At 47.9% G+C, this 20953-nt stretch overlaps 1 protein-coding gene across 1 annotated transcript in view; it reads right to left on the bottom strand.

Moving 5' to 3' along the window:
* The window catches only part of SLC4A9 (solute carrier family 4 member 9), an 890846-nt gene that overhangs the window by 717572 nt on the left and 152321 nt on the right, over window positions 1-20953 (bottom strand). The window contains exon 4 of the mRNA XM_075344573.1: window positions 19393-19454. Within this exon, the coding sequence (XP_075200688.1) occupies window positions 19393-19454 (62 nt within the window). The remainder of the gene's footprint in view (window positions 1-19392; window positions 19455-20953) is intronic.

The following is a 20953-nucleotide window of genomic DNA, read 5'->3' as shown; positions in this document are numbered from 1 at the left end:
CAAGTTACTCGTTCAGCAAAGCAAGATTTCCCATAGGAAATCATTGCAATGCTGACGATTCGTTCCACAACGGGTTAAATGTCCCATCCTGGTCCCCTATTCTGTCATTCCACACATGCACAAACACACAAACACGTACAAACACACACAAACTCACACAAACACACATGCACACGCACATATTACATGCTCACCTTACCTTCTGCTCCATCGCCGGTGTCCTGGGACTTGCTGTTCACGAGTACGGGGCCGGGCCGTGTATCGCGTTTCCATAACGACGAGGCAGGAACTTCCCGGCTAGAGCGCTGACGTCAAGGCAGAGCTGCTTGCCTCTGATTGGCCAGCGCTCTGCCATTCAGCAGTAGTGACAGGAAGTTCCTCCCTCGTCACTATGGAGGCAGAATCACAGCGTGGAACGGAGCGGAGCGGCGAACTACAGCACCCAGGAGGCCGGCGATGAAACGTAAGGTACACTATGTTATATGCTCACCTTACCTTCCATTCCATCGCCAGCCTTCTGGGTCTTGTAGTTCGCCGCGAGGACATCGCGATGTACCCGGGAACTACAAGATCCATGAGACCGCCGGTGGAACGGAAGGTAAGGTGAGCATTATACTGTATGTGCGTGCATGCGTGTGTGTTTGTGTGTGTTTGTGCGTACATGTGTGTGCTTGTGTGGACTGCACGTGCGGGTCAGAGTGTGGTGGATGGACGAAACCGGAAGTGTGTGCTGTGAGAATTTCGCTCGTACAGCAAAGCTTTCTCGTAAAGCGGGTTACAAATTTACAGAAAGCTTTGCTTGTTAAGCGAAATTCTCGTTATGTGGGTTACTCGTTAAGCGAGGTACCACTGTAATCTTATATCTAAGGAATCTTAACAGTCTGGCAATGGAGAGGTAGTCATTGAATGTATAATTACCAAACCAAGTGAAGCCAGCAGCACCCCCTGATGCGTGTTTCGCAGCACTGCTTCTTTGGAAGGGGTCTGGGGTAGTAGCAGTAGCTAGTAGCAGATTTATTACTTGAATGCAACTTATTCTCCCACTAGTGGTCATGCCCATTATTTGATCTTCTTGCAATAAACATTTACTTCTAAATTTCTCTAATTGTCTGCACTTTGTACATGAATTTATTGTAGTATCATTATTTTAGAGTAATAACATAGATTTTTGTATGTAGTCCAGTTACAGTGACAAAGTACTTTTTGCTATTTAATATCATACACATTCACTGCCATTGTCTGTTATACCATTTGCATGTGTCACTAGCCTACAGTATACCACTACCTACCCTACTTGGTTTACCTCTGTGTCAGAGTCTGCTTACTGGCTGCACTAACAACTGCACCGCCTGAGTGAGTACACTTGCCTCCCGGGTCCTGACCTGCCCAAATCACCTCCACCATCACCATTCACCATCCCTACGGAGTCCCGGGGCCTTCCCTACCCGTGGAGGGACCACCATCTCGCTGCCCCGCACTATCCACCCTCCATCCACCATCTGTTTAGTCCATTGGGCTGTACTAGCAGGACTGGATGTTAGGAGGTGGAAGCCCGGCACCTGACTCTAACGTGCTGAGCCACGGGTGTCTTGGTGTGACAAGCACCGGACGCCTAACCTTGCCTACCGCTTCCAATCTATGGCTTATGCTGCAATGAGGCTCTAACATGGAGGTGTGGTCTGTCTGAGCAAATGTGAAGACTGCACACCTCCATGTTGTCTCCAGCCCCTTTTACAACCTAGGACTGCCCCAACCCCAGCATGGACCACAATGGCACCTCCAAGAGCCAATAGCAGAGTGCCATGTTATCTGTGAAATCATCAGCGGCCTATCCGGAACCGCCATGTCACTTATGACCTCATGGTAGCCATGCCCTAAACACCTCACCAATCATCGTCTGACGATCAATAATGAGGTGCCAAGTCATAGGGGCGGGCCTCTGCAAGCCAGTCCGGAGTGGACACATCATCAGGACACCTGATGCGTGCTAGCCTATCAGGGCCTGCGACCTCATGGACATGCTTAGTGAGGTCCTTACTGGACCTAGCCTTTGATGCACCAAGTGCCTGAGCATGCTCAGTAGCCTGAACAACTGTCTCAGAAATCAGACTATCAGCCTGAGCATGCTCAGTAGGCACAACACAGGACTTAGACACGGCATGAAGTTCAAGTACCTGTGCAAAGAGGCTTTTCGCACTAAGTGTGGGAGCATGCTCAGAAGCCCGAACTGAGGACTTAGCCACAGAAATTACACAATCAGGCTGAGCATGCTCCCTAGACGAAACACTGGACTTAAGGGTGCTTTACACACTGCGACATCGCTAACGATATATTGTCGGGGTCACGTCGTTAGTGACGCACATCCGGCGTTGTTAGCGACATCGCAGCGTGTGACACCTAGGAGCGACGATAAACGATCGTAAAAACGTCAAAAATCATTGATCGTTGACACGTCGCTCCTTCTCATAATATCGTTGGTGATGCATGCCACTAGTTGTTCGTCGTTCCTGCGGCATCACACATCGCTACGTGTGACATCGCAGGAACGACGAACATCACCTTACCTGCGTCCACTGGCAGTGAGGAAGGAAGGAGGTGGGCGGGATATTCCGCCCGCTCATCTCTGACCCTCCTCTGTTATTGGGCAGCAGCCGTGTGACGCCACTGTGACATCGCTGTAACGCTGAACGCACCTCCCCCTTGAAGGAGGGATTGTTCAACAGCAACAGCAACGTCGCTAAGCAGGTATGTGCGTGTGATGCTGCTGTAGCGATATTGTTTGCTACGGCAGCGATCACCACATATCACAAGAACGACGGGGGCGGGTGCTATCGCTCGCGACATAACTAGCAATCGCTAGCGATGTTGCAGCGTGTAAAGTACCCTTTAGGCTCTGGCTAGGGTAAATCAGCACATGCATGCGCACTAGCCGCCTCTCCACACTTAGACAAGGAGGAGGAAGCAGCCAGCTGGACGACCCGAGGCACGGCCAAAAACGGCAGCCAGCAACTGGAACTGCAGCAGGCTGCTTGCAGCTATGGCGGTGCCGATTCATAATGTGACGCCCTGGCCGGGCCAGGTAGTCACAAATAGGGCCCCGCATTACACCAGTCCCTCACCAGGTAATACGCAGCCGACCATGTATGCCCTAGTCACCTCCCTCAGGGCTGATGGGCACACCAGGGGGCGGAACCAGGTGGTTGGAAGATGCCCACCAAGGAGTCCTGATAGCCTGAGGCAGGAGAAAGTAGTCTGTGGTTAGTGTGGAGTTCAAGGAGAGTGGAGGTCAGGCCTGTTTGTGGCAGGCCTGAGGCAAACTGACAGGTGCCAGGGTCGGAGCCCTGGTGCCTTAGGCTAGGAGGCAGACAGTGGTCTCGTCTGCAGAAGCCGGGAAGACGGCTAGGTGGAACCGTGGTGGACCGGGGCAGGGTGGTGTCTCGCCGGTACCAACCCGGGGAACAGACCCAGAAACCGGAGCACAAAGGGGGGAACTCAGACCCTGAAGCTAGGTCCAGAAATGACTAGGGATTAGTTAATTAACTGATTAAGGCCAAGATTTTAGGTCCTGGCCCACCCAAAGTCCAGAAAGAAGACAACAGCCCACCCAGGGGGATAAAAGGCCACTGCCAAGGCTCAGAGATCCCACGGGTCTGCGTCTGGCAAGGGCTCCCTAGGCTGTCACAAGCCGGGAGTGGACTCCTGAAGTTGCAGGCTCAGGTAGTCCAACGTTCACACAGGTGCGGGAGAAAGACAGAGACCACCAGCCGGGTGGGGGCACCGACCACCATCATTTTGGTTTACCAGAAACTCGTGTTTCCTTCAATAGTGAGTACACCAGCACCCTGCGGTCGCCCATCTCCCTGCACCAACGCCCACCGGGTCCCGGGGCCACCATCCCTGCCCACGGAGGGGTTAACAACTTGCTGCATAACATCTCCCCCGGGTGCCCCGTCACAGCAGCGCTGGTGTCCAGCCTCACCACACACCGTGGGTGGCGTCACGAACTCTAATACAGCCCAGCCATACATATACGTCCTGGGAATACATGAAATAGCAGAAACTGCTGTGTGAATACTGACTTGAAAAATCCAATAGCTATATGCAAGAGTGAAAATGTGAAAAATGGAATCTGCATTACTGCCATGAACATATGAATCAAGAGAAATTTAGCTACTGAATTGATCAATGCAATAGAGCCCCAACACTACGCCAAAGTATTTCTCTACGTTGGGGTCCCTAGCTTGTGTGTGTCCTCTCATGCAGTTAAAAAACTTACCGTGTATGGGAAGCTGAGACCCAAGCTATTTATGCGTATGATATGGATTGGCAATAGGTGTGGTTGGGGAGGGTTCACAAGCGAAAAAATACTAACAAATAGGAATAACGTTTGGAACACCATTCTAATTTTTAGTATTTTTTCGCTTGTGAACCCTCCCCAACCACACCTATTGCCAATCCATATCATACGCATAAATAGCTTGGGTCTCAGCTTCCCATACACGGTAAGTTTTTTAACTGCATAAGAGGACACACACTAGCTAGGGACCCCAACGTAGAGAAATACTTTGGCGTAGTGTTGGGGCTCTATTGCATTGATCAATTCAGTAGCTAAATTTCTCTTGATTCATATGTTCATGGCAGTAATGCAGATTCCATTTTTCACATTTTCACTCTTGCATATAGCTATTGGATTTTTCAAGTCAGTATTCACACAGCAGTTTCTGCTATTTCATGTATTCCCCTTACATAGTCACTGGTGTGCATACCTTATCTCCCCATAGTGATGTTTTTTTAGGTTTTTGCACCCAGTTCGGACTTAGAATGGTGTTCCAAACGTTATTCCTATTTGTACATATACGTCCAACCCCCACCTTTTCATTCGGAGTGTCCGCAGGACCCGTGGGTCCGGAGACCCTCGAGCCACCACCCCTGAAGGCCCGGACTCGAGCAGCGGCGGCTGCTGGCCACGGGGGCGGCACAGTAACATCTGTACTCTCACTTTTGTATCTTGGTTTTTGCACATAATTTTAGAAATATTTTGTGTTATACGGTCTTATACCCTATTTGTTACATATTTTTCTATAAAGGTTATATGATATTCAATACTATCTATTTGCTTTTGTACTTATTCTTTCAGTTTATAAAACAATCCTGTTGGCCTAATGCATATTGATCTGTATGCATTGCAACAACTATTGTTTGTTTAATAATATGATGTGATTTTATGTCTGCATGCATACTGTTCAGATGTTAACAAAGTTAAAAAAAAAAAAAAAAAAAAAAAAAAAGGTCCTCATTCACAGACAGGATGTTCCTCCTTCTTCTCCCAGTGTGTTCATTCTAGTGTGGAGCTGGAAGCTGAAGGTCACAGCAGATTTCTCTCTCCCTCTCCCAGAAACCAGACTGATCCTATTCTCATGTTGTAAGCTGGATGTTCTTAATTCTCAATAAATGAGCATTCTCTGTTGCTCGCTGTGGACATCACGCTGATTAACCCGCTGCTAACAGGTTATGGGCCCAGAGTCACAGCAGTCTCAGACCTCCAGAGCACAGAGATAGAAAGGCAACAGCGAACTGAGAAAAAGTAAAGATGGCCACCAGCAGCAACTCAGCAAAGTTTACAGTGCCAAGCCTGAATAACCAGAACTACCAATCCTGGAAATTCAAGGTGAAGATGCTGCTGATAAGAGAAGGTACGTGGAAATGTGGCGCCCCTGACCTGGTCAGGCACCACTGAGTACTGCACCCATGCTGGGGACAGTACAATACAGGTAATCCAGAAGGCTGACTGGGGTGTGGAACACAGGCGCATAGTGATCAGGTCTCACACATGTACCCATGAGAGGACCCCTGGGGATCCCAGGAGGGGGCAAAGCCTATACCTCCACTGGAATAGTGGCAGGGGGTTAAAAGCCTCCATCTCCTCTCAAGGGGTGTGGTGGAGAGTCTGGTTGCTAGGTGGCGTAGGCAAGAACAGGAGAGGAGGGGCAGTGAGTCAGTTAGAGCAGAGAACTCCATAGGGCTCAGAGAGGAGCAGACCTGTGGGGCTGTTGCTGTCTAACAGCGCCCGCGCAGTGGCTACAGACGGGGGAGAACGGTCAACTAGGAGTGCTGCCTGAAAGCCAGCTTCAGCTAGGGAGTGCACGGAGTGGGAAGTAAGGAGACTGCTAGAGAGCACCAGGCCCAACCGGGCGGCAGATCCCGAAGCGAAGATAGATCCAGCTTTCTTCTGCTAAACCTGCCGGTGTGGGGCTCTCAAAGCCCACACCACATCACCACAAAAGCCGCAGCCACGTAACCGCAGTGAGGGCCCATAGGTCATAGGAGGCAAGAGGCTGGAGTGGCCTGGTCCGGGGAACAAGCATACGGCGAACGAAGGGGAGAGAGGCTGCAGCATCTTCCCTGGGCGACCCCCATAGGGACTAAAAGTCGGGGTCACCCCAAACCACCAAGGGCTAAGGAAGGCGAGTCAGTAGTCACCCTCATAAAGTCAGCCTGAAGGATACCTGGTTCCCACCTGGTTCATCTCAGCTACGCCCGGGTTACTCACCCTGCCACCTGAAGTGAGTAAAAACCCTGAAAGACATCCTGCCTGTGTGGTCATTCTGCGACTTGTGGTACTACAAACCTACACAGGGCCCTGGGGCTTGCCTCACTCTCAGGAGGCTCCTACATCTAACTGCACACACCATCAGCCCCAGGCGACCCTCAACCTGCAGTGGCGGTCCCTACTGGCCGCAATACTGAGAGTGGCGTCACGATCAAAAACCGAAGATTTCCTACCTGTGACCAGCACCAGCCGAGTGGAGTCCCTGAAGGTAATGCACCGACACTACACCTGAGGGGCTTCACATCTGGCGTCACGAACAGGATAAGGACTAGACCTGTTCAGACAGGTGACCATGTGCCTAGGCGGTCCGCTTGAAAAATTGGAAGCGCCGCCATATTGCCACCATGAAAAGCGCGCTGAAAAACAACAGCAGCCCGCGCTGGAAGAAGTTACCGCCCACGAAGAGGTGTGGCTACCCAGAGATCCCCTGCAGAGTTCTGACCTTGCCAGCTATGAGAGTGGAAGCGTCGAGAGACGGCGGGAAGGAAAGGAAGCCACAAGCCTGCTGCTGGGAGAGGAGCTACTGAAAGAGGCAGAGCAGAAACTGGACAGCTTGTTACAGGAGGCAGCGAAGAGTCCACTGCTGGGAGACCGTGCAGAAGACGGCGCAGAAGAAATGGCGTCTGACCGCAGGAACCCAGAACCAGGCTCCGCTGCCTGGTGGTACCGAGAGCTGGCCCAGTTTTGCAACCGGCTGGAGACCCGGGTCGTGGAGCAGATTCGGGAGGAACGGATGGAACTGCAGGAGATGACCGCGGCGGTTCGGGCCTATGAAGGGAGAGCTGCGCGCCGGGTGTCAGGCGGGACGGCGACGACGCAGACCCCAGTGCTACCAACAACGGGTGAGTCGAATGATGCCCCGGCCCGCGCAAGTGCCCCGACCCCTGCTGCCACGTCCGCGGTCCCTGAAGAGGCGTCCGGTGCGGCGACGCTGAAGCAGGCCGCAGCCACGCCAGGTGCGGCCCTCCAAGCCCCAGCGGCTGCAGCGATGCCCTGCTCGGCCCACCAAGACCCAGTCCCTGCAGCGATGCCCTGCCCGGCCCGCCAAGACCAGGCCGCCGCCATACAGGGCGCGGCCCGCCAAGCCCAGACTGCTGCAGCGACGTCCAGCCCAGCCTGCACAGAGCCCCCTGCAACAGCGACACTGATCCAGGCCGCCGCCATGCCAGGCGCGGCCCGCCAAGACCAGGCCGCCGCCATCCCGGGCGCGGCCCGCCAAGACCAGGCCGCCGCCATCCCGGGCGCGGCCCGCCAAGACCAGGCCGCCGCCCTACAGGGCGCGGCCCGCCAAGACCAGGCCGCCGCCATGCCAGGTGCGGCCCGCCAAGAAAAGACTACCTCAGCATTTACCCCGGCCTGTAAGGCCAGAGCAGACACCGCTCCCCGGTCCACAGAGGTTCCTGATAGGCAGCCCACGGTGGGTGAAGACCCTGCATATTGGCAGATGAAGGCTGACCTGGAGGCCAAATTTCCACAATGGTTGGTGAGCCAATACATCCCCCCTCCGCATACCCCAAAGAGTCTCCTGCTAACTCCTGCAGCAGCTACACCAAGGAGTCCCTCACCTGGGCCGGCCGAAGAGCAGCCATCCCCGGCACTGCCACAGCTGGAGTGCCAGGAAGAACTAAGGGGGAGAGGAGGCCAGGAAGCAGAAGGGTTGACTCCGACTCCAGTGCCACCAGTAGCAGTTGTGTGTTCAGAGCCGGAAATGCTGCCATACTCCCGCTGGGACGAGGAGGACCTGACCCCCTCTGCAGAAGAAGAGCTGCCTAAGAGCTTCACCTGGGAGCCCACAGGCATGGATCCAGCCCGCAGGACACGGCGCAGAAGAACACAGTTTGCTCCAGCACCACAGTCTCCTGAACAGAGAGCAGTCACCGCCAGAGACCTAAAGGAGAAGCGTTTGTTGAGAGAGTCCAAAGCCCAGGCTAGAGGACCCCTGTGTTATGGCGTAGTGGAAGACTTTAATCTGAAAAGCGGCTATGGATTCATTGTAGCACCAGGAATAAAAGAAGGGATATTTGTAAACCGCAGAGATGTGAACGCTCATCTGCCAAGAGGACACCCTTGCAGAAATCTAAAGATGGGAGATTCCGTTCAGTTCACCCTGCATCAAGGCGAAAGAGGATTGTATGCTCTGGGCGTAACGCTATGTCCCAACAAACCTTACAGCCATCCCCTGCAACAAGAAAGACAAGAAAGACAAGAAAGACAAGAAAGACAAGACAGAGATAAAGAAACAGATACAGAGAAGGAATCAGATGCAGACCAAGAAAGGAAAGACACAGAACCTATAGATGAGGCAACCACAGATGAAGAAAGAGACAAAGAGCAAGGAAGTCACAGGTGCCGGTGCCCTACATGCCCACGCCCTGGTGAAACGGAGGAGTAGAGTAGAGAGAAGTAAAGAAATACAGCAAGTTACCAGTTGAAGTTTTGACAAGTTTTGTTTGCAACGTTTAAGAAATGCGCCCACAAAAACTATTGTGAGAAATAAACTTTAAGGCTATGAACTTGCTATAGCCACAAACTCTCGCAGTGTAAATAGTTACACCAGTGGCACCACCACCAGGGCCAGCCTGTTTAGGGGCTTGGCTCGTCTGCAACCAGGGGGCCCGTCCGTAGAAAAGGGCCTTGGCTCACCTGCGACCAGAGAGCACGCCTGTTTATGGGGCCTTGGCTCACCACCACAAAGAGGGTACCTGGTCAGCACCAACTGTGGAGGCCGCCTCTGCATCCTGCCAGAAGAGGCTGACGGCGCGGATCCACCAGGCCAGGTATACCCTGAAACCACCAGCCCATGAAAGCCGCCTCTACATCCTGCCAGAAGTGGCTGAAGCCGCGGCCAACGGGAGAGGAAGATTGGAGGAAAGGTCTGGGGAAGTAGATGGCCCAGATCTGGTTACCAAAAGGACCGGTGACCTGCCTCCTGAGAGGGTTTTGGGTGGGTTAACGGACTTGTGGGTGGAGGGTGGTGATGTCTGATACCTGGTGGTTTTAAAAATGTTTTACATGTTTTAATGTTTTATGCATTTTAAAATGTTGTCTTGCAGCCCGAGGACGTGCTGGTGATAACTAAGGGGGAATGTGGCGCCCCTGACCTGGTCAGGCACCACTGAGTACTGCACCCATGCTGGGGACAGTACAATACAGGTAATCCAGAAGGCTGACTGGGGTGTGGAACACAGGCGCATAGTGATCAGGTCTCACACATGTACCCATGAGAGGACCCCTGGGGATCCCAGGAGGGGGCAAAGCCTATACCTCCACTGGAATAGTGGCAGGGGGTTAAAAGCCTCCATCTCCTCTCAAGGGGTGTGGTGGAGAGTCTGGTTGCTAGGTGGCGTAGGCAAGAACAGGAGAGGAGGGGCAGTGAGTCAGTTAGAGCAGAGAACTCCATAGGGCTCAGAGAGGAGCAGACCTGTGGGGCTGTTGCTGTCTAACAGCGCCCGCGCAGTGGCTACAGACGGGGGAGAACGGTCAACTAGGAGTGCTGCCTGAAAGCCAGCTTCAGCTAGGGAGTGCACGGAGTGGGAAGTAAGGAGACTGCTAGAGAGCACCAGGCCCAACCGGGCGGCAGATCCCGAAGCGAAGATAGATCCAGCTTTCTTCTGCTAAACCTGCCGGTGTGGGGCTCTCAAAGCCCACACCACATCACCACAAAAGCCGCAGCCACGTAACCGCAGTGAGGGCCCATAGGTCATAGGAGGCAAGAGGCTGGAGTGGCCTGGTCCGGGGAACAAGCATACGGCGAACGAAGGGGAGAGAGGCTGCAGCATCTTCCCTGGGCGACCCCCATAGGGACTAAAAGTCGGGGTCACCCCAAACCACCAAGGGCTAAGGAAGGCGAGTCAGTAGTCACCCTCATAAAGTCAGCCTGAAGGATACCTGGTTCCCACCTGGTTCATCTCAGCTACGCCCGGGTTACTCACCCTGCCACCTGAAGTGAGTAAAAACCCTGAAAGACATCCTGCCTGTGTGGTCATTCTGCGACTTGTGGTACTACAAACCTACACAGGGCCCTGGGGCTTGCCTCACTCTCAGGAGGCTCCTACATCTAACTGCACACACCATCAGCCCCAGGCGACCCTCAACCTGCAGTGGCGGTCCCTACTGGCCGCAATACTGAGAGTGGCGTCACGATCAAAAACCGAAGATTTCCTACCTGTGACCAGCACCAGCCGAGTGGAGTCCCTGAAGGTAATGCACCGACACTACACCTGAGGGGCTTCACAGAAATATACTCAGGAGCCTAAGCCTGACCCAGTACCACAGGAATGGCTAAAGATGAATCAGAAAGCACAGAGCACCATATCACTCAGCATAGAGGATGATCAGATTGTGCATGTGTGTAAGTGTGAATCTGCAAAGGAAATGTGGGAGCAGCTGCAGAAAGTACATGAGAGGATAAATCTAAGTAATAAACTCTATCTATTGAGAAAGCTGTATCAGTCTAAGCTGCACAATGACCAGGACATGCAGGACTACATTAGAAACACTCTAGAGACCGTAGAGCGCCTGCGGGGCATTGGGGAAGATATGAAGGACTTCCATGTAGCAGCACTACTACTTAGTGGTCTCCCAGAAAGCTATGACACGCTTGTAACTGCACTAGATGCACGCCCAGATGATGAGCTTACATTGGAGTACGTCAGAGGAAAGCTTGTAGATGAACATAAGAGAAAGGCAGAAAGAGTGAGCAGCAAGATATGCGACAAGGAAACTGCCCAGCAGAAACCACCCTAAAGAAACACGTGAATGTTTTGTATGCAAGAAGCCAGGTCATTTAAAAGCTGAATGCAGAGTCTGGAAAGCTAAAATGAATCAGCTGAAGAAGCAAAACAGTCAACAAAGAGTTAAGAGCGCTGTATCTGAAAATAATGATCCTGTAAATACTGAGGTTGCATTCACATCAGTCAATGCATTTAAATCAAAGCATGCGTGGTGTATAGATTCTGGTGCAACTAGTCACATGACCAATGACAGAGACTTCTTTACTAAGCTTAACCAAAGCAAGTCAGAGAAAGTGATAATGGCGAATGGTCAGTGTATGAACTCAGAAGGCATAGGAGATGGTTATATTGATTGTAACATCTCTGCAACATAAAGCAGAAGAATCCATGTAAAAGATGTGCTATATGTTCCTAGTCTTGAAAGTAATCTATTATCTGTGAAAAAGCTCACAAAACAAGGGAATGAAGTTACATTTAAGGACGATAGCTGCATCATCTCAAAGGAGGGTCACACACTAGCAAAAGGAAAAATCAGAGATGAACTGTATCAGTTGAAATGTAAACAATGTGTATACACAGCTAAGCAAGAACTGCACAAGAACTGTATTCATGTATGGCACAGGCGGCTTGCGCATAGAGACCCAGAAGCAATAAGGCTATGTGCCCACGCTGCGGATTTACCGCGGATTTTGCCGCGGATTTGCCGCGGATTTCCCGAAAATCTGCAGCAGCGGCATTTCCAAGCCATTTCAATGGCATTTTGGAAATGCTGTGTCCATGCTGCGGATTTTTCCGCTGCGGATTTGCCGCAGATTTTGATCCGGAAAAATCTGCAGCATGTCAATTGTTTGGTGCAGATTTGGTGCGGATTTTTGGTTTTGAATGGGGAAAAAAAAAAAAAAAATCTGCATCAAAATCCGCGGCAAATCCGCGGTAAATCCGCGGCAAATCCGCGGCAAATCCGCGGGTGCGGATTTGCCGCGAAAGTCGCGGATTTTCAGGCAGAAAAATCCGAAGGTACATTCTACCGTGGACACATAGCCTAAGAAGTTATTTCAAGAACAATTAGCTGATGATATTACAATTGATCCATGTAACCAGACAATGAGGTGTACCAGCTGTATCAAAGGGAAAATGTCCAGAAAGGCCTTTCCTAAGAAAAGTACTACAAGAACAGAACAACCACTAGATTTAATACACACGGATATCTGTGGTCCAATGCGTACTCAGACCCCTGGAAAGAAGAGATATTTTCTTATATTTATTGATGACAATTCAATACAGTTGTCTATCTACTTCACAGCAAAAATGAAGTTCCAGAGAAACTTGAAATATATCTAGCTGAAGTATATAACAAGTTTGGGAGAATGCCAAAAATTCTACGTGCAGATAATGGGACTGAATATACAAGTAATGAGACACAGAGCATTTTAAAGAAAAATGGAATCATATTTCAGACTACTGTCCCATACAACCCTGAGCAAAATGGTGTAGCAGAAAGAAGGAACCGAACACTCTGTGAAAGCGGAAGGAATATGTTATTTGATGCAAATCTGCCTACAGTATATTGGGGCGAAGCTATTATGACGGCTTGCTATCTTCAGAACAGGCTTCCAGGTAAAGCGACAGAGAAAACTCCATTTGAGCAATGGAATAGTACAAAGCCAAAACTACAACACATAAGGATTTTCGGAAGTAAAGCATTTGCACACATTCCCAAAGAAAAACAAACTAAGTGGGAATCTCACGCTAAGGAAGGCATCCTGGTAGGCTACAGTGAAACCCAGAAAGGTTATAGAATTCTACACCCAGAGACAAACAAGGTCACAATAAGCAAAGATGTAGTGATTGATGAAAACTTCGTGTCACCCAAGTTTTATGACATTATGCCAGTAGTCCAGATGAAGCAACAACAACAATCTCAGTCACAATTACAAGACAACAAAAGGGAGAATATAGAAGTCTGGCTAGATTATTCAACCACTGAAGGAACAACAAAAAGCCTAAGGGGTGCTTCACACACAGCGAGCTCACTGCCGAGATCGCTGCTGAGTCACGCTTTTTGTGATGCAGCAGTGACCTCATTAGCGATCTCGCTGTGTGTGACAATGAGCAGCGATCTGGCCCCTGCTGCGAGATCGCTGCTCGTTACACACAGCCCTGGTTCGTTTTCTTCAAAGGCGCTCTCCCACTGTGACACACAGATCGCTGTGTGTGACAGCGAGAGAGCGACAAATGAAGCGAGCAGGGAGCAGGAGCCGGCGTCTGACAGCTGAGGTAAGCTTGTAACCAAGATAAACATCGGGTAACCAAGGTGGTTACCCGATATTTACCTTAGTTACCAGCCTCTGCAGCTCTCACGCTGCCTGTGCTGCCGGCTCCGGCTCTCTGCACATGTAGCTGCTGTACACATCGGGTTAATTAACCCGATGTGTACAGCAGCTAGGAGAGCAAGGAGCCAGCGCTAAGCAGTGTGCGCGGCTCCCTGCTCTCTGCACATGTAGCTGCATTACACATCGGGTTAATTAACCCAATGTGTACTGTAGCTAGGAGCGCAAGGAGCCAGCGCTCAGTGTGCGCGGCTCCCTGCTCCCTGCACACACAGCTAAGCGGTGTGCGCTGGTAACTAATGTAAACAACGGGTAACCATACCCGATGTTTACCTTAGTTACCAGTCTCCGCAGCTTCCAGACGGCGGCTCCGTGCAAGCGCAGCGTCGCTTGCACGTCGCTGCTGGCTGGGGGCTGTTCACTGGTCGCTGGTGAGATCTGCCTGTTTGACAGCTCACCAGCAACCATGTAGCGATGCAGCAGCGATCCTGACCAGGTCAGATCGCTGGTCGGATCGCTGCTGCATCGCTAAGTGTGAAGGTACCCTTAGTGAACCTTAAATCAGACGATCGTCAAGATCAAACAAAGGAATGCCAGCTAAACGTCTATCCTACATTGTCAAGACACTACCTGAGTCAGAGCCACAGTCATGGGATGAAATGCAAAAACTAACTACTACTAGATTTTTGATAACAATGAAAGATAATTACCTTTCACAAATGGTACAGGATCCCACAAGAGGGGGAGCACTACTAGACCTTGTACTAACCAATAGGCCAGACCGCATATCAAATATACAAGTTGGGGGTTACTTGGGGAATAGTGATCACAAAATAATAAGTTTTCATATATTCTTTAGTAAGATGTCTAGTAGAGGGGCTACAAGGACACTAAACTTCAGGAAAGCAAATTTTAAACGGTTGAGAGATGATCTTAGTGCAATAAACTGGGATGATGTACTAAGTAATAAAAGTACACAAAGCAAATGGGAGACTTTTATGAGCATCCTGAATAGGGCTTGTGCAGAAAATATACCCTATGGGAACAAACATGCTAGAAATAGGAGGAAACCCCTATGGCTAAATAGAGCTGTAAGGGAAGCAATAAAAGAAAAACAGAAAGCCTTAAAAGAATTAAAGAGGGTAGGTAGTGATGAGGCATTATATAATTATAGAAAATTAAATAAAATATGTAAAAAGCAAATTAAGTTAGCTAAGTTTGAGACAGAGAGACTCATTGCGAGAGAAAGTAAAAATAATCCTAAAATATTCTTTAACTAAATAAACAGTAAAAAACTGAAAAGCGATAGTGTTGGCCCCCTTAAAAATAGTCTTGGTGAAATGGTGGAAGGGGATGAGGGTAAAGCCAACCTGCTGAATGACTTTTTTTCTACGGTTTTTATACAAGAAAATGCCATGGCAGATGACATGACCAGTGATACCATAAATTCACCCTTGAATATTACCTGCTTAACCCAGCAGGAAGTACGCCGCTGCCTCGAAATCACTAAGGTTGACAAATCTCCGGGCCCGGATGGCATACACCCCAGAGTACTACAGGAATTGAGTTCTGTGATAGATAGACCATTATTTTTAATCTTCTCAGATTCCTTAATAACAGGGTCGGTACCGCAGGACTGGCGCATAGCAAATGTGGTGCCAATATTCAAAAAGGGGACAAAAACTGAGCCGGGAAATTATAGGCCGGTAACTTTAACCTCTACGGTTGGTAAAATCCTTGAGGGTTTCTTGAGAGATGCTATACTGGAGTATCTCAAGAAAAATAACCTTATGACAGAGTATCAACATGGGTTTATGAGGGATCGATCCTGTCAAACTAATTTGATCAGCTTCTATGAAGAGGTAAGTTCAAGTCTGGACCAGGGAAATGCAGTGGATGTTGTGTATATGGACTTTTCAAAAGCTTTTGATACGGTGCCACACAAAAGGTTGGTACATAAAATGAGAATAATGGGGATAGGGGAAAATATGTGTAACTGGGTTAAAAACTGGCTCAGTGATAGGAAACAAAGGGTGGTTATTAATGGTACGTACTCGGACTGGGTCTCAGTTCATAGTAAGGTACCACAGGGGTCAGTATTGGGCCCGCTTCTTTTCAACATATTTATAAATGACCTTGTTGGGGGCATGCGGAGTAGAATTTCAATATTTGCAGATGATACTAAACTCTGCAGGGTAATCAATACAGAGGAGGATAATTTTATATTACAGGGAGATTTATGTAAATTGGAGGATTGGGTTGAGAAGTAGCAATTGAAGTTTAATGTAGATAAATGTAAGGTCATGCACTTGGGTAGAGGAAATAACATTTATGATTATGTACTTAATTGTAGAACACTAGGTAAAACAGACACAGAAAAAGACTTGGGTGTATGGGTGGATGGTAAACTTCACTTTAGTGGACAGTGTCAGGCAACTGCTGCCAGGGCTAATAAAATAATGGGATGTATTAAAAGAGGTATAAGTGTTCATGAAAAAAATATAGTTCTACCTCTGTACAAGTCACTAGTGCGACCGCACTTAGAATACTGTGCACAATTCTGGTCACCGATATATAAGAAGGACATAGCTGAACTGGAGAGGGTGCAGAGAAGAGCGACCAAGATTATTAGAGGAATGGGTGGGCTGCAATACGAAGACAGGTTATTAAACTTGGGGTTATTTAGTTTGGAAAAACGAAGGCTTAGGGGGGATGTAATCACAATGTATAAATATATGAGGGGACAGTACAGAGACCTTTCCAAAGATCTTTTTACACCTAGGCCTGCGACTGGAACACGGGGGCATCCGCTACGTCTTGAGGAAAGAAGGTTTAATCATAATCACAGACGAGGATTCTTTACTGTACGAGCAGTGAGACTATGGAACTCTCTGCCGCATGATGTTGTAATGAGTGATTCACTACTAACATTTAAGCAGAGCCTGGATGCCTTTCTTGAAAAATGTAATATTACCAGTTATGTATATTAGATTTTATGACAGGGTATTGATCCAGGGAACTAGTCTGATTGCCGGATGTGGAGTCAGGAAGGAAATTTTTTCCCCATTGGAACTTGTTTGCCACATTGGGTTTTTTTTTGCCTTCCTCTGGATCAACATGTTAGGCTACGGGTTGAACTAGATGGACTTAGGCGGGCTTTGCACACTACGACATCGCAGGTGCGATGTCGGTGGGGTCAAATCGAAAGTGACGCACATCCGGCGTCACTTGCGATGTCGTAGTGTGTAAATCCTAGATGATACGATGAACGAGCGCAAAATCGTCGTCATCGTATCATCGCTGCAGCCTCCGACATTTCCATAATGCCGGGGGAGCGACAGGTACGATGTAGTTCCTCGCTCCTGCGGCAGCACACATCGCTGTGTGTGAAGCCGCAGGAGCGAGGAACTTCACCTTACCTGCCTCCCGGCTGCAATGAGAAGGACGGAGGTGGGCGGGATGTTTACATCCTGCTCATCTCCGCCCCTCCACTTCAATTGGCCGCCTGCCGTGTGACGTCACTGTGACGCCGCACGACCCGCCCCCTAAGGAAGGAGGCGGGTCGCCGGCCAGAGGGACGTCGCACGGCAGGTATGTGCGTGTAAAGCTGCCGTAGCGATAATAATCGCTACGGCAGCTTTCACTATATATCGAACGGGGGCGGGACTATCGCTGCAGCATCGGTAACACATTGTTACCGATGTTGCAACGTGCAAAGCCCGCCTTAGAGTCTCCCTTCAACCTTAAAAACTATGATACTATGATACTATGATACCTGCTCATGAAAGAACAAAGTGGATCAATGCCGCTAATGAAGAAATGAACTCGCTTCATCAACTTCAAACTTGGAAACTCACTGAGTTACCACAGGGTAAAAAGGCAATCAAATGCAAGTGGGTATTTAAAACCAAATATGACGCTGAAGGTAAAGTCCACAGATTTAAAGTGAAGTTGGTTGCAAAAGGATATTCTCAAAAGTATGGTGAAGACTATGATGCTACTTTTTCCACAGTCGCCAAGCAGACATCATTTAGAGCCTTGATGGCCGTAGCTGCTGTACAAAAGATGTTTGTCAGACATTTGGATATCAAAACTGCATTTTTAAATGGTCACATTGAGGAGGACTTATACATGACTCAACCTGAAGGTTATATAAAGGAAGGTGAACAGAATCTTGTTTGCAAACTACAAAAATCTCTTTATGGTCCTAAGCAATCGGCAAAAGCATGGAACACCAAAATGAACAAAGTCTTGTTAGAAGAAGGATTTAAAAGAGGTCAAGAGGATCCATGCTTATATACGAGATATACTGATGGAAAGTGGATGTATATTCTCTTATATGTGGACGATGTAATTGTAGTTCATCAAGAAGAAGCCAAAATTGGGAAAATTACTGAAATTTTGAACCAGCATTTTGACACAAAAGACCTTGGAAATGTGACATATTATCTAGAAATCCATATCCAGAGAGAGGAAGATGGAAGTTTTCTTCTAAATCAAAGTGCAGAAATTAATTCAATTTTGAATCAGTTTGGAATGAAAGAAACCAAAGGTGTATCAACGCCAATGGAATCCTCCTACCTGAAACTGGAAGAAGATGACCTGTTGCCTAACAATGAGAAATATCGACAGGCAGTGGGGGCACTTCTATACATATTGACTATGACTCGACCAGATATTACAACAGCAGTTTGAATATTGTGCAGATATGTGGAGAAACCGCGCCAAAAAGACTGGAATGCCGTTAAAAGAGTTCTCCGATATTTAAAAGAGACACAAGGTGTAAATTTAAAATTATCTGCAGCAGGAAATCTAAAACTCACCGGCTATGCTGACGCAAATTGGGCTGGTTATTCGCATGATCGTAAATCCACAAGCAGATACGTATTTAAACTTGGAGAAAGTTCAATCTCCTGGTCTAGTAGAAAACAAGTATCTGTTGCTTTGTCATCTACAGAAGCTGAGTATGTGTCCGCAGCCTATGCAAGTCAGGAGATCATTTGGCTAAGACAACTGATGGATGATCTTGGTAAACCGTTAACTCAGCCAACGGTGATATATAAGGACAACCAAGGATGCATTAAACTTGCATGCAGTGAAAAGATCAGTGCTAGAACTAAGCACATCGACGTCAGATATCATCATCTACGTGATTTGATAGATCGTGGCATAATTCAGTTTGTTTATTGTGAGACTGATAAAATGATAGCTGACATTTTGACCAAGCCATTGCCACGACCTAGGTTCCAAGGACTGAGAACCACTATGGGACTAACAGAATAAGTAGTTGTTGAGTGGGGGTTTTGGCCTAATGCATATTGATCTGTATGTATTGCAACAACTATTGTTTGTTTAATATGATGTGATTTTATGTCTGCATGCATATTGTTCAGATGTTAAAGTTAAAAAAAAAAAAAAAATCCTCATTCACAGACAGGATGTTCCTCCTTCTCCCAGTGTGTTCATTCTAGTGTGGAGCTGGAAGCTGAAGGTCACAGCAGATTTCTCTCTCCCTCTCCCAGAAACCAGACTGATCCTATTCTCATGTTGTAAGCTGGATGTTCTTAATTCTCAATAAATGAACATTCTCTGTTGCTCGCTGTGGACATCACGCTGATTAACCCGCTGCTAACAAATCCATTCTTTTTTTCAAGTACAGTCTGACAATACTATTACCAGGCAGTTATTTAAAATATTTATATTTTTAGTTTTTTCTTACCTGCTCACACGCAGGCTGATCAGGTAGTTCCAGAAGTGTGTTTTTTGGAGAAGTCTTCTTGCCTGCAATATAAAACATGTTTTCACACATAGAGCAGAAGAGAATATTGTATGTAAATAGACACACTCTCACGCAGACTAACTTTTTTGCTGCCAGAGTCAAACATTTACATGAACACCTCTGCTCCCCATCAAAAAAAAGGAAAAGAAAAAGTCACATTAGTAAAAAAATCCACTTACAAATTAAAGTCTAATCTAAAACTGAACAAAAAGTACAAGAACTGTTTCCATAATTATAAAACCACCAGAAGTATAATACAGACATGAATATATACAAGCAACTAATAAACCTCACACAGAATCAACTATCAGTAAAAAAAACACACATATATTTATTTACCTGCAGTAAATAAACTGCATATTTTCACATATAACAATAGTGAATACCCATGCAAGATCTAAGACCATTTTTAGACCTATGGCTGCCATGGCAACCCTTGGAACCCAGCATTTGTTTTCAGGAGTGGCAGAGAAAGCACCTATCCTGGATCTAACCACAATTATCAGTAGAACCATCTAGAGCTGTAGTACTTATACTTCAGTTGCCATTTAAAAATAGCACTAAAAAGATTTAAGGCTATTGAGCAAGTCCTAGATGACCTTAAAGGACTTTTCAATTAGCTAGACAACCCCTTTTAAAGGAAGCAGATCCCCTTATGAATAAAAAAAATAAAGTCAACTTCTCCACCGGCACCTTTACAACAATGATGGCAAAGGGTGTCCCACGGCTTGCCTCACACTGTTATGTCTCATGACACCTTCAAACAATCAGCAGCCATGGATGAACCTTGGACCAGTGGAAGAAGTGAATGCATCTCAATACAGGCTGCCATTTGGCTGCAGGATTATTGTAGACTTGGGAGACCTAGCTCCAACATTACTTTAGTGGCATCGGCACTGCATGTGAGAATATATATTCATTTATTTTGCAAGAGGACCACATAATTTAATAAGGGATTGTCAAGGAAATTGACAATTCCTTTCATGATACACTCTAAATAACTAGTAACCAAAGCTTTAATTTAACATAAAATCCCCATTCCGCAGGTAAAAGTATAAATAATTTAAACCAACACCACCATCAAGTAATATGTGACCATCTTGATCCGTTAACTAGCAAAACACCTACCCCCTCTACTTCAGATTAAAAGTGACCAAGCTTGGTCATCACCCACCACAAACATACAAACACTAAGGGCGGCTTTGCACGTTGCAACATCGTACGTGCGATGTCGGTGGGGTCAAATCGAAAGTGATGCACATCCGGCGTCACTTTCGACATCGTAGTGTGTAAATCCTATATGATACGATTAACGAGCGCAAAAGCGTCGTTATCATATCATCGGTGTAGGCTCCGACTTTTTCATAATTACGCTGCCGCGACAGGTACGATGTTGTTCCTCGTTCCTGCGGCAGCATACATCACTGTGTATGAAGCCGCAGGAGCGAGGAACATCTTACCTGCCGCCAGCGGCTATAAGGAAGGAAGAAGGTGGGCGGGA

The sequence above is a fragment of the Anomaloglossus baeobatrachus genome, chromosome 4 (genome assembly GCF_048569485.1).
Source record: "Anomaloglossus baeobatrachus isolate aAnoBae1 chromosome 4, aAnoBae1.hap1, whole genome shotgun sequence".
Classification (NCBI taxonomy): domain Eukaryota; kingdom Metazoa; phylum Chordata; class Amphibia; order Anura; family Aromobatidae; genus Anomaloglossus; species Anomaloglossus baeobatrachus.
This window is presented reverse-complemented; position numbering and strand designations above follow the sequence as displayed.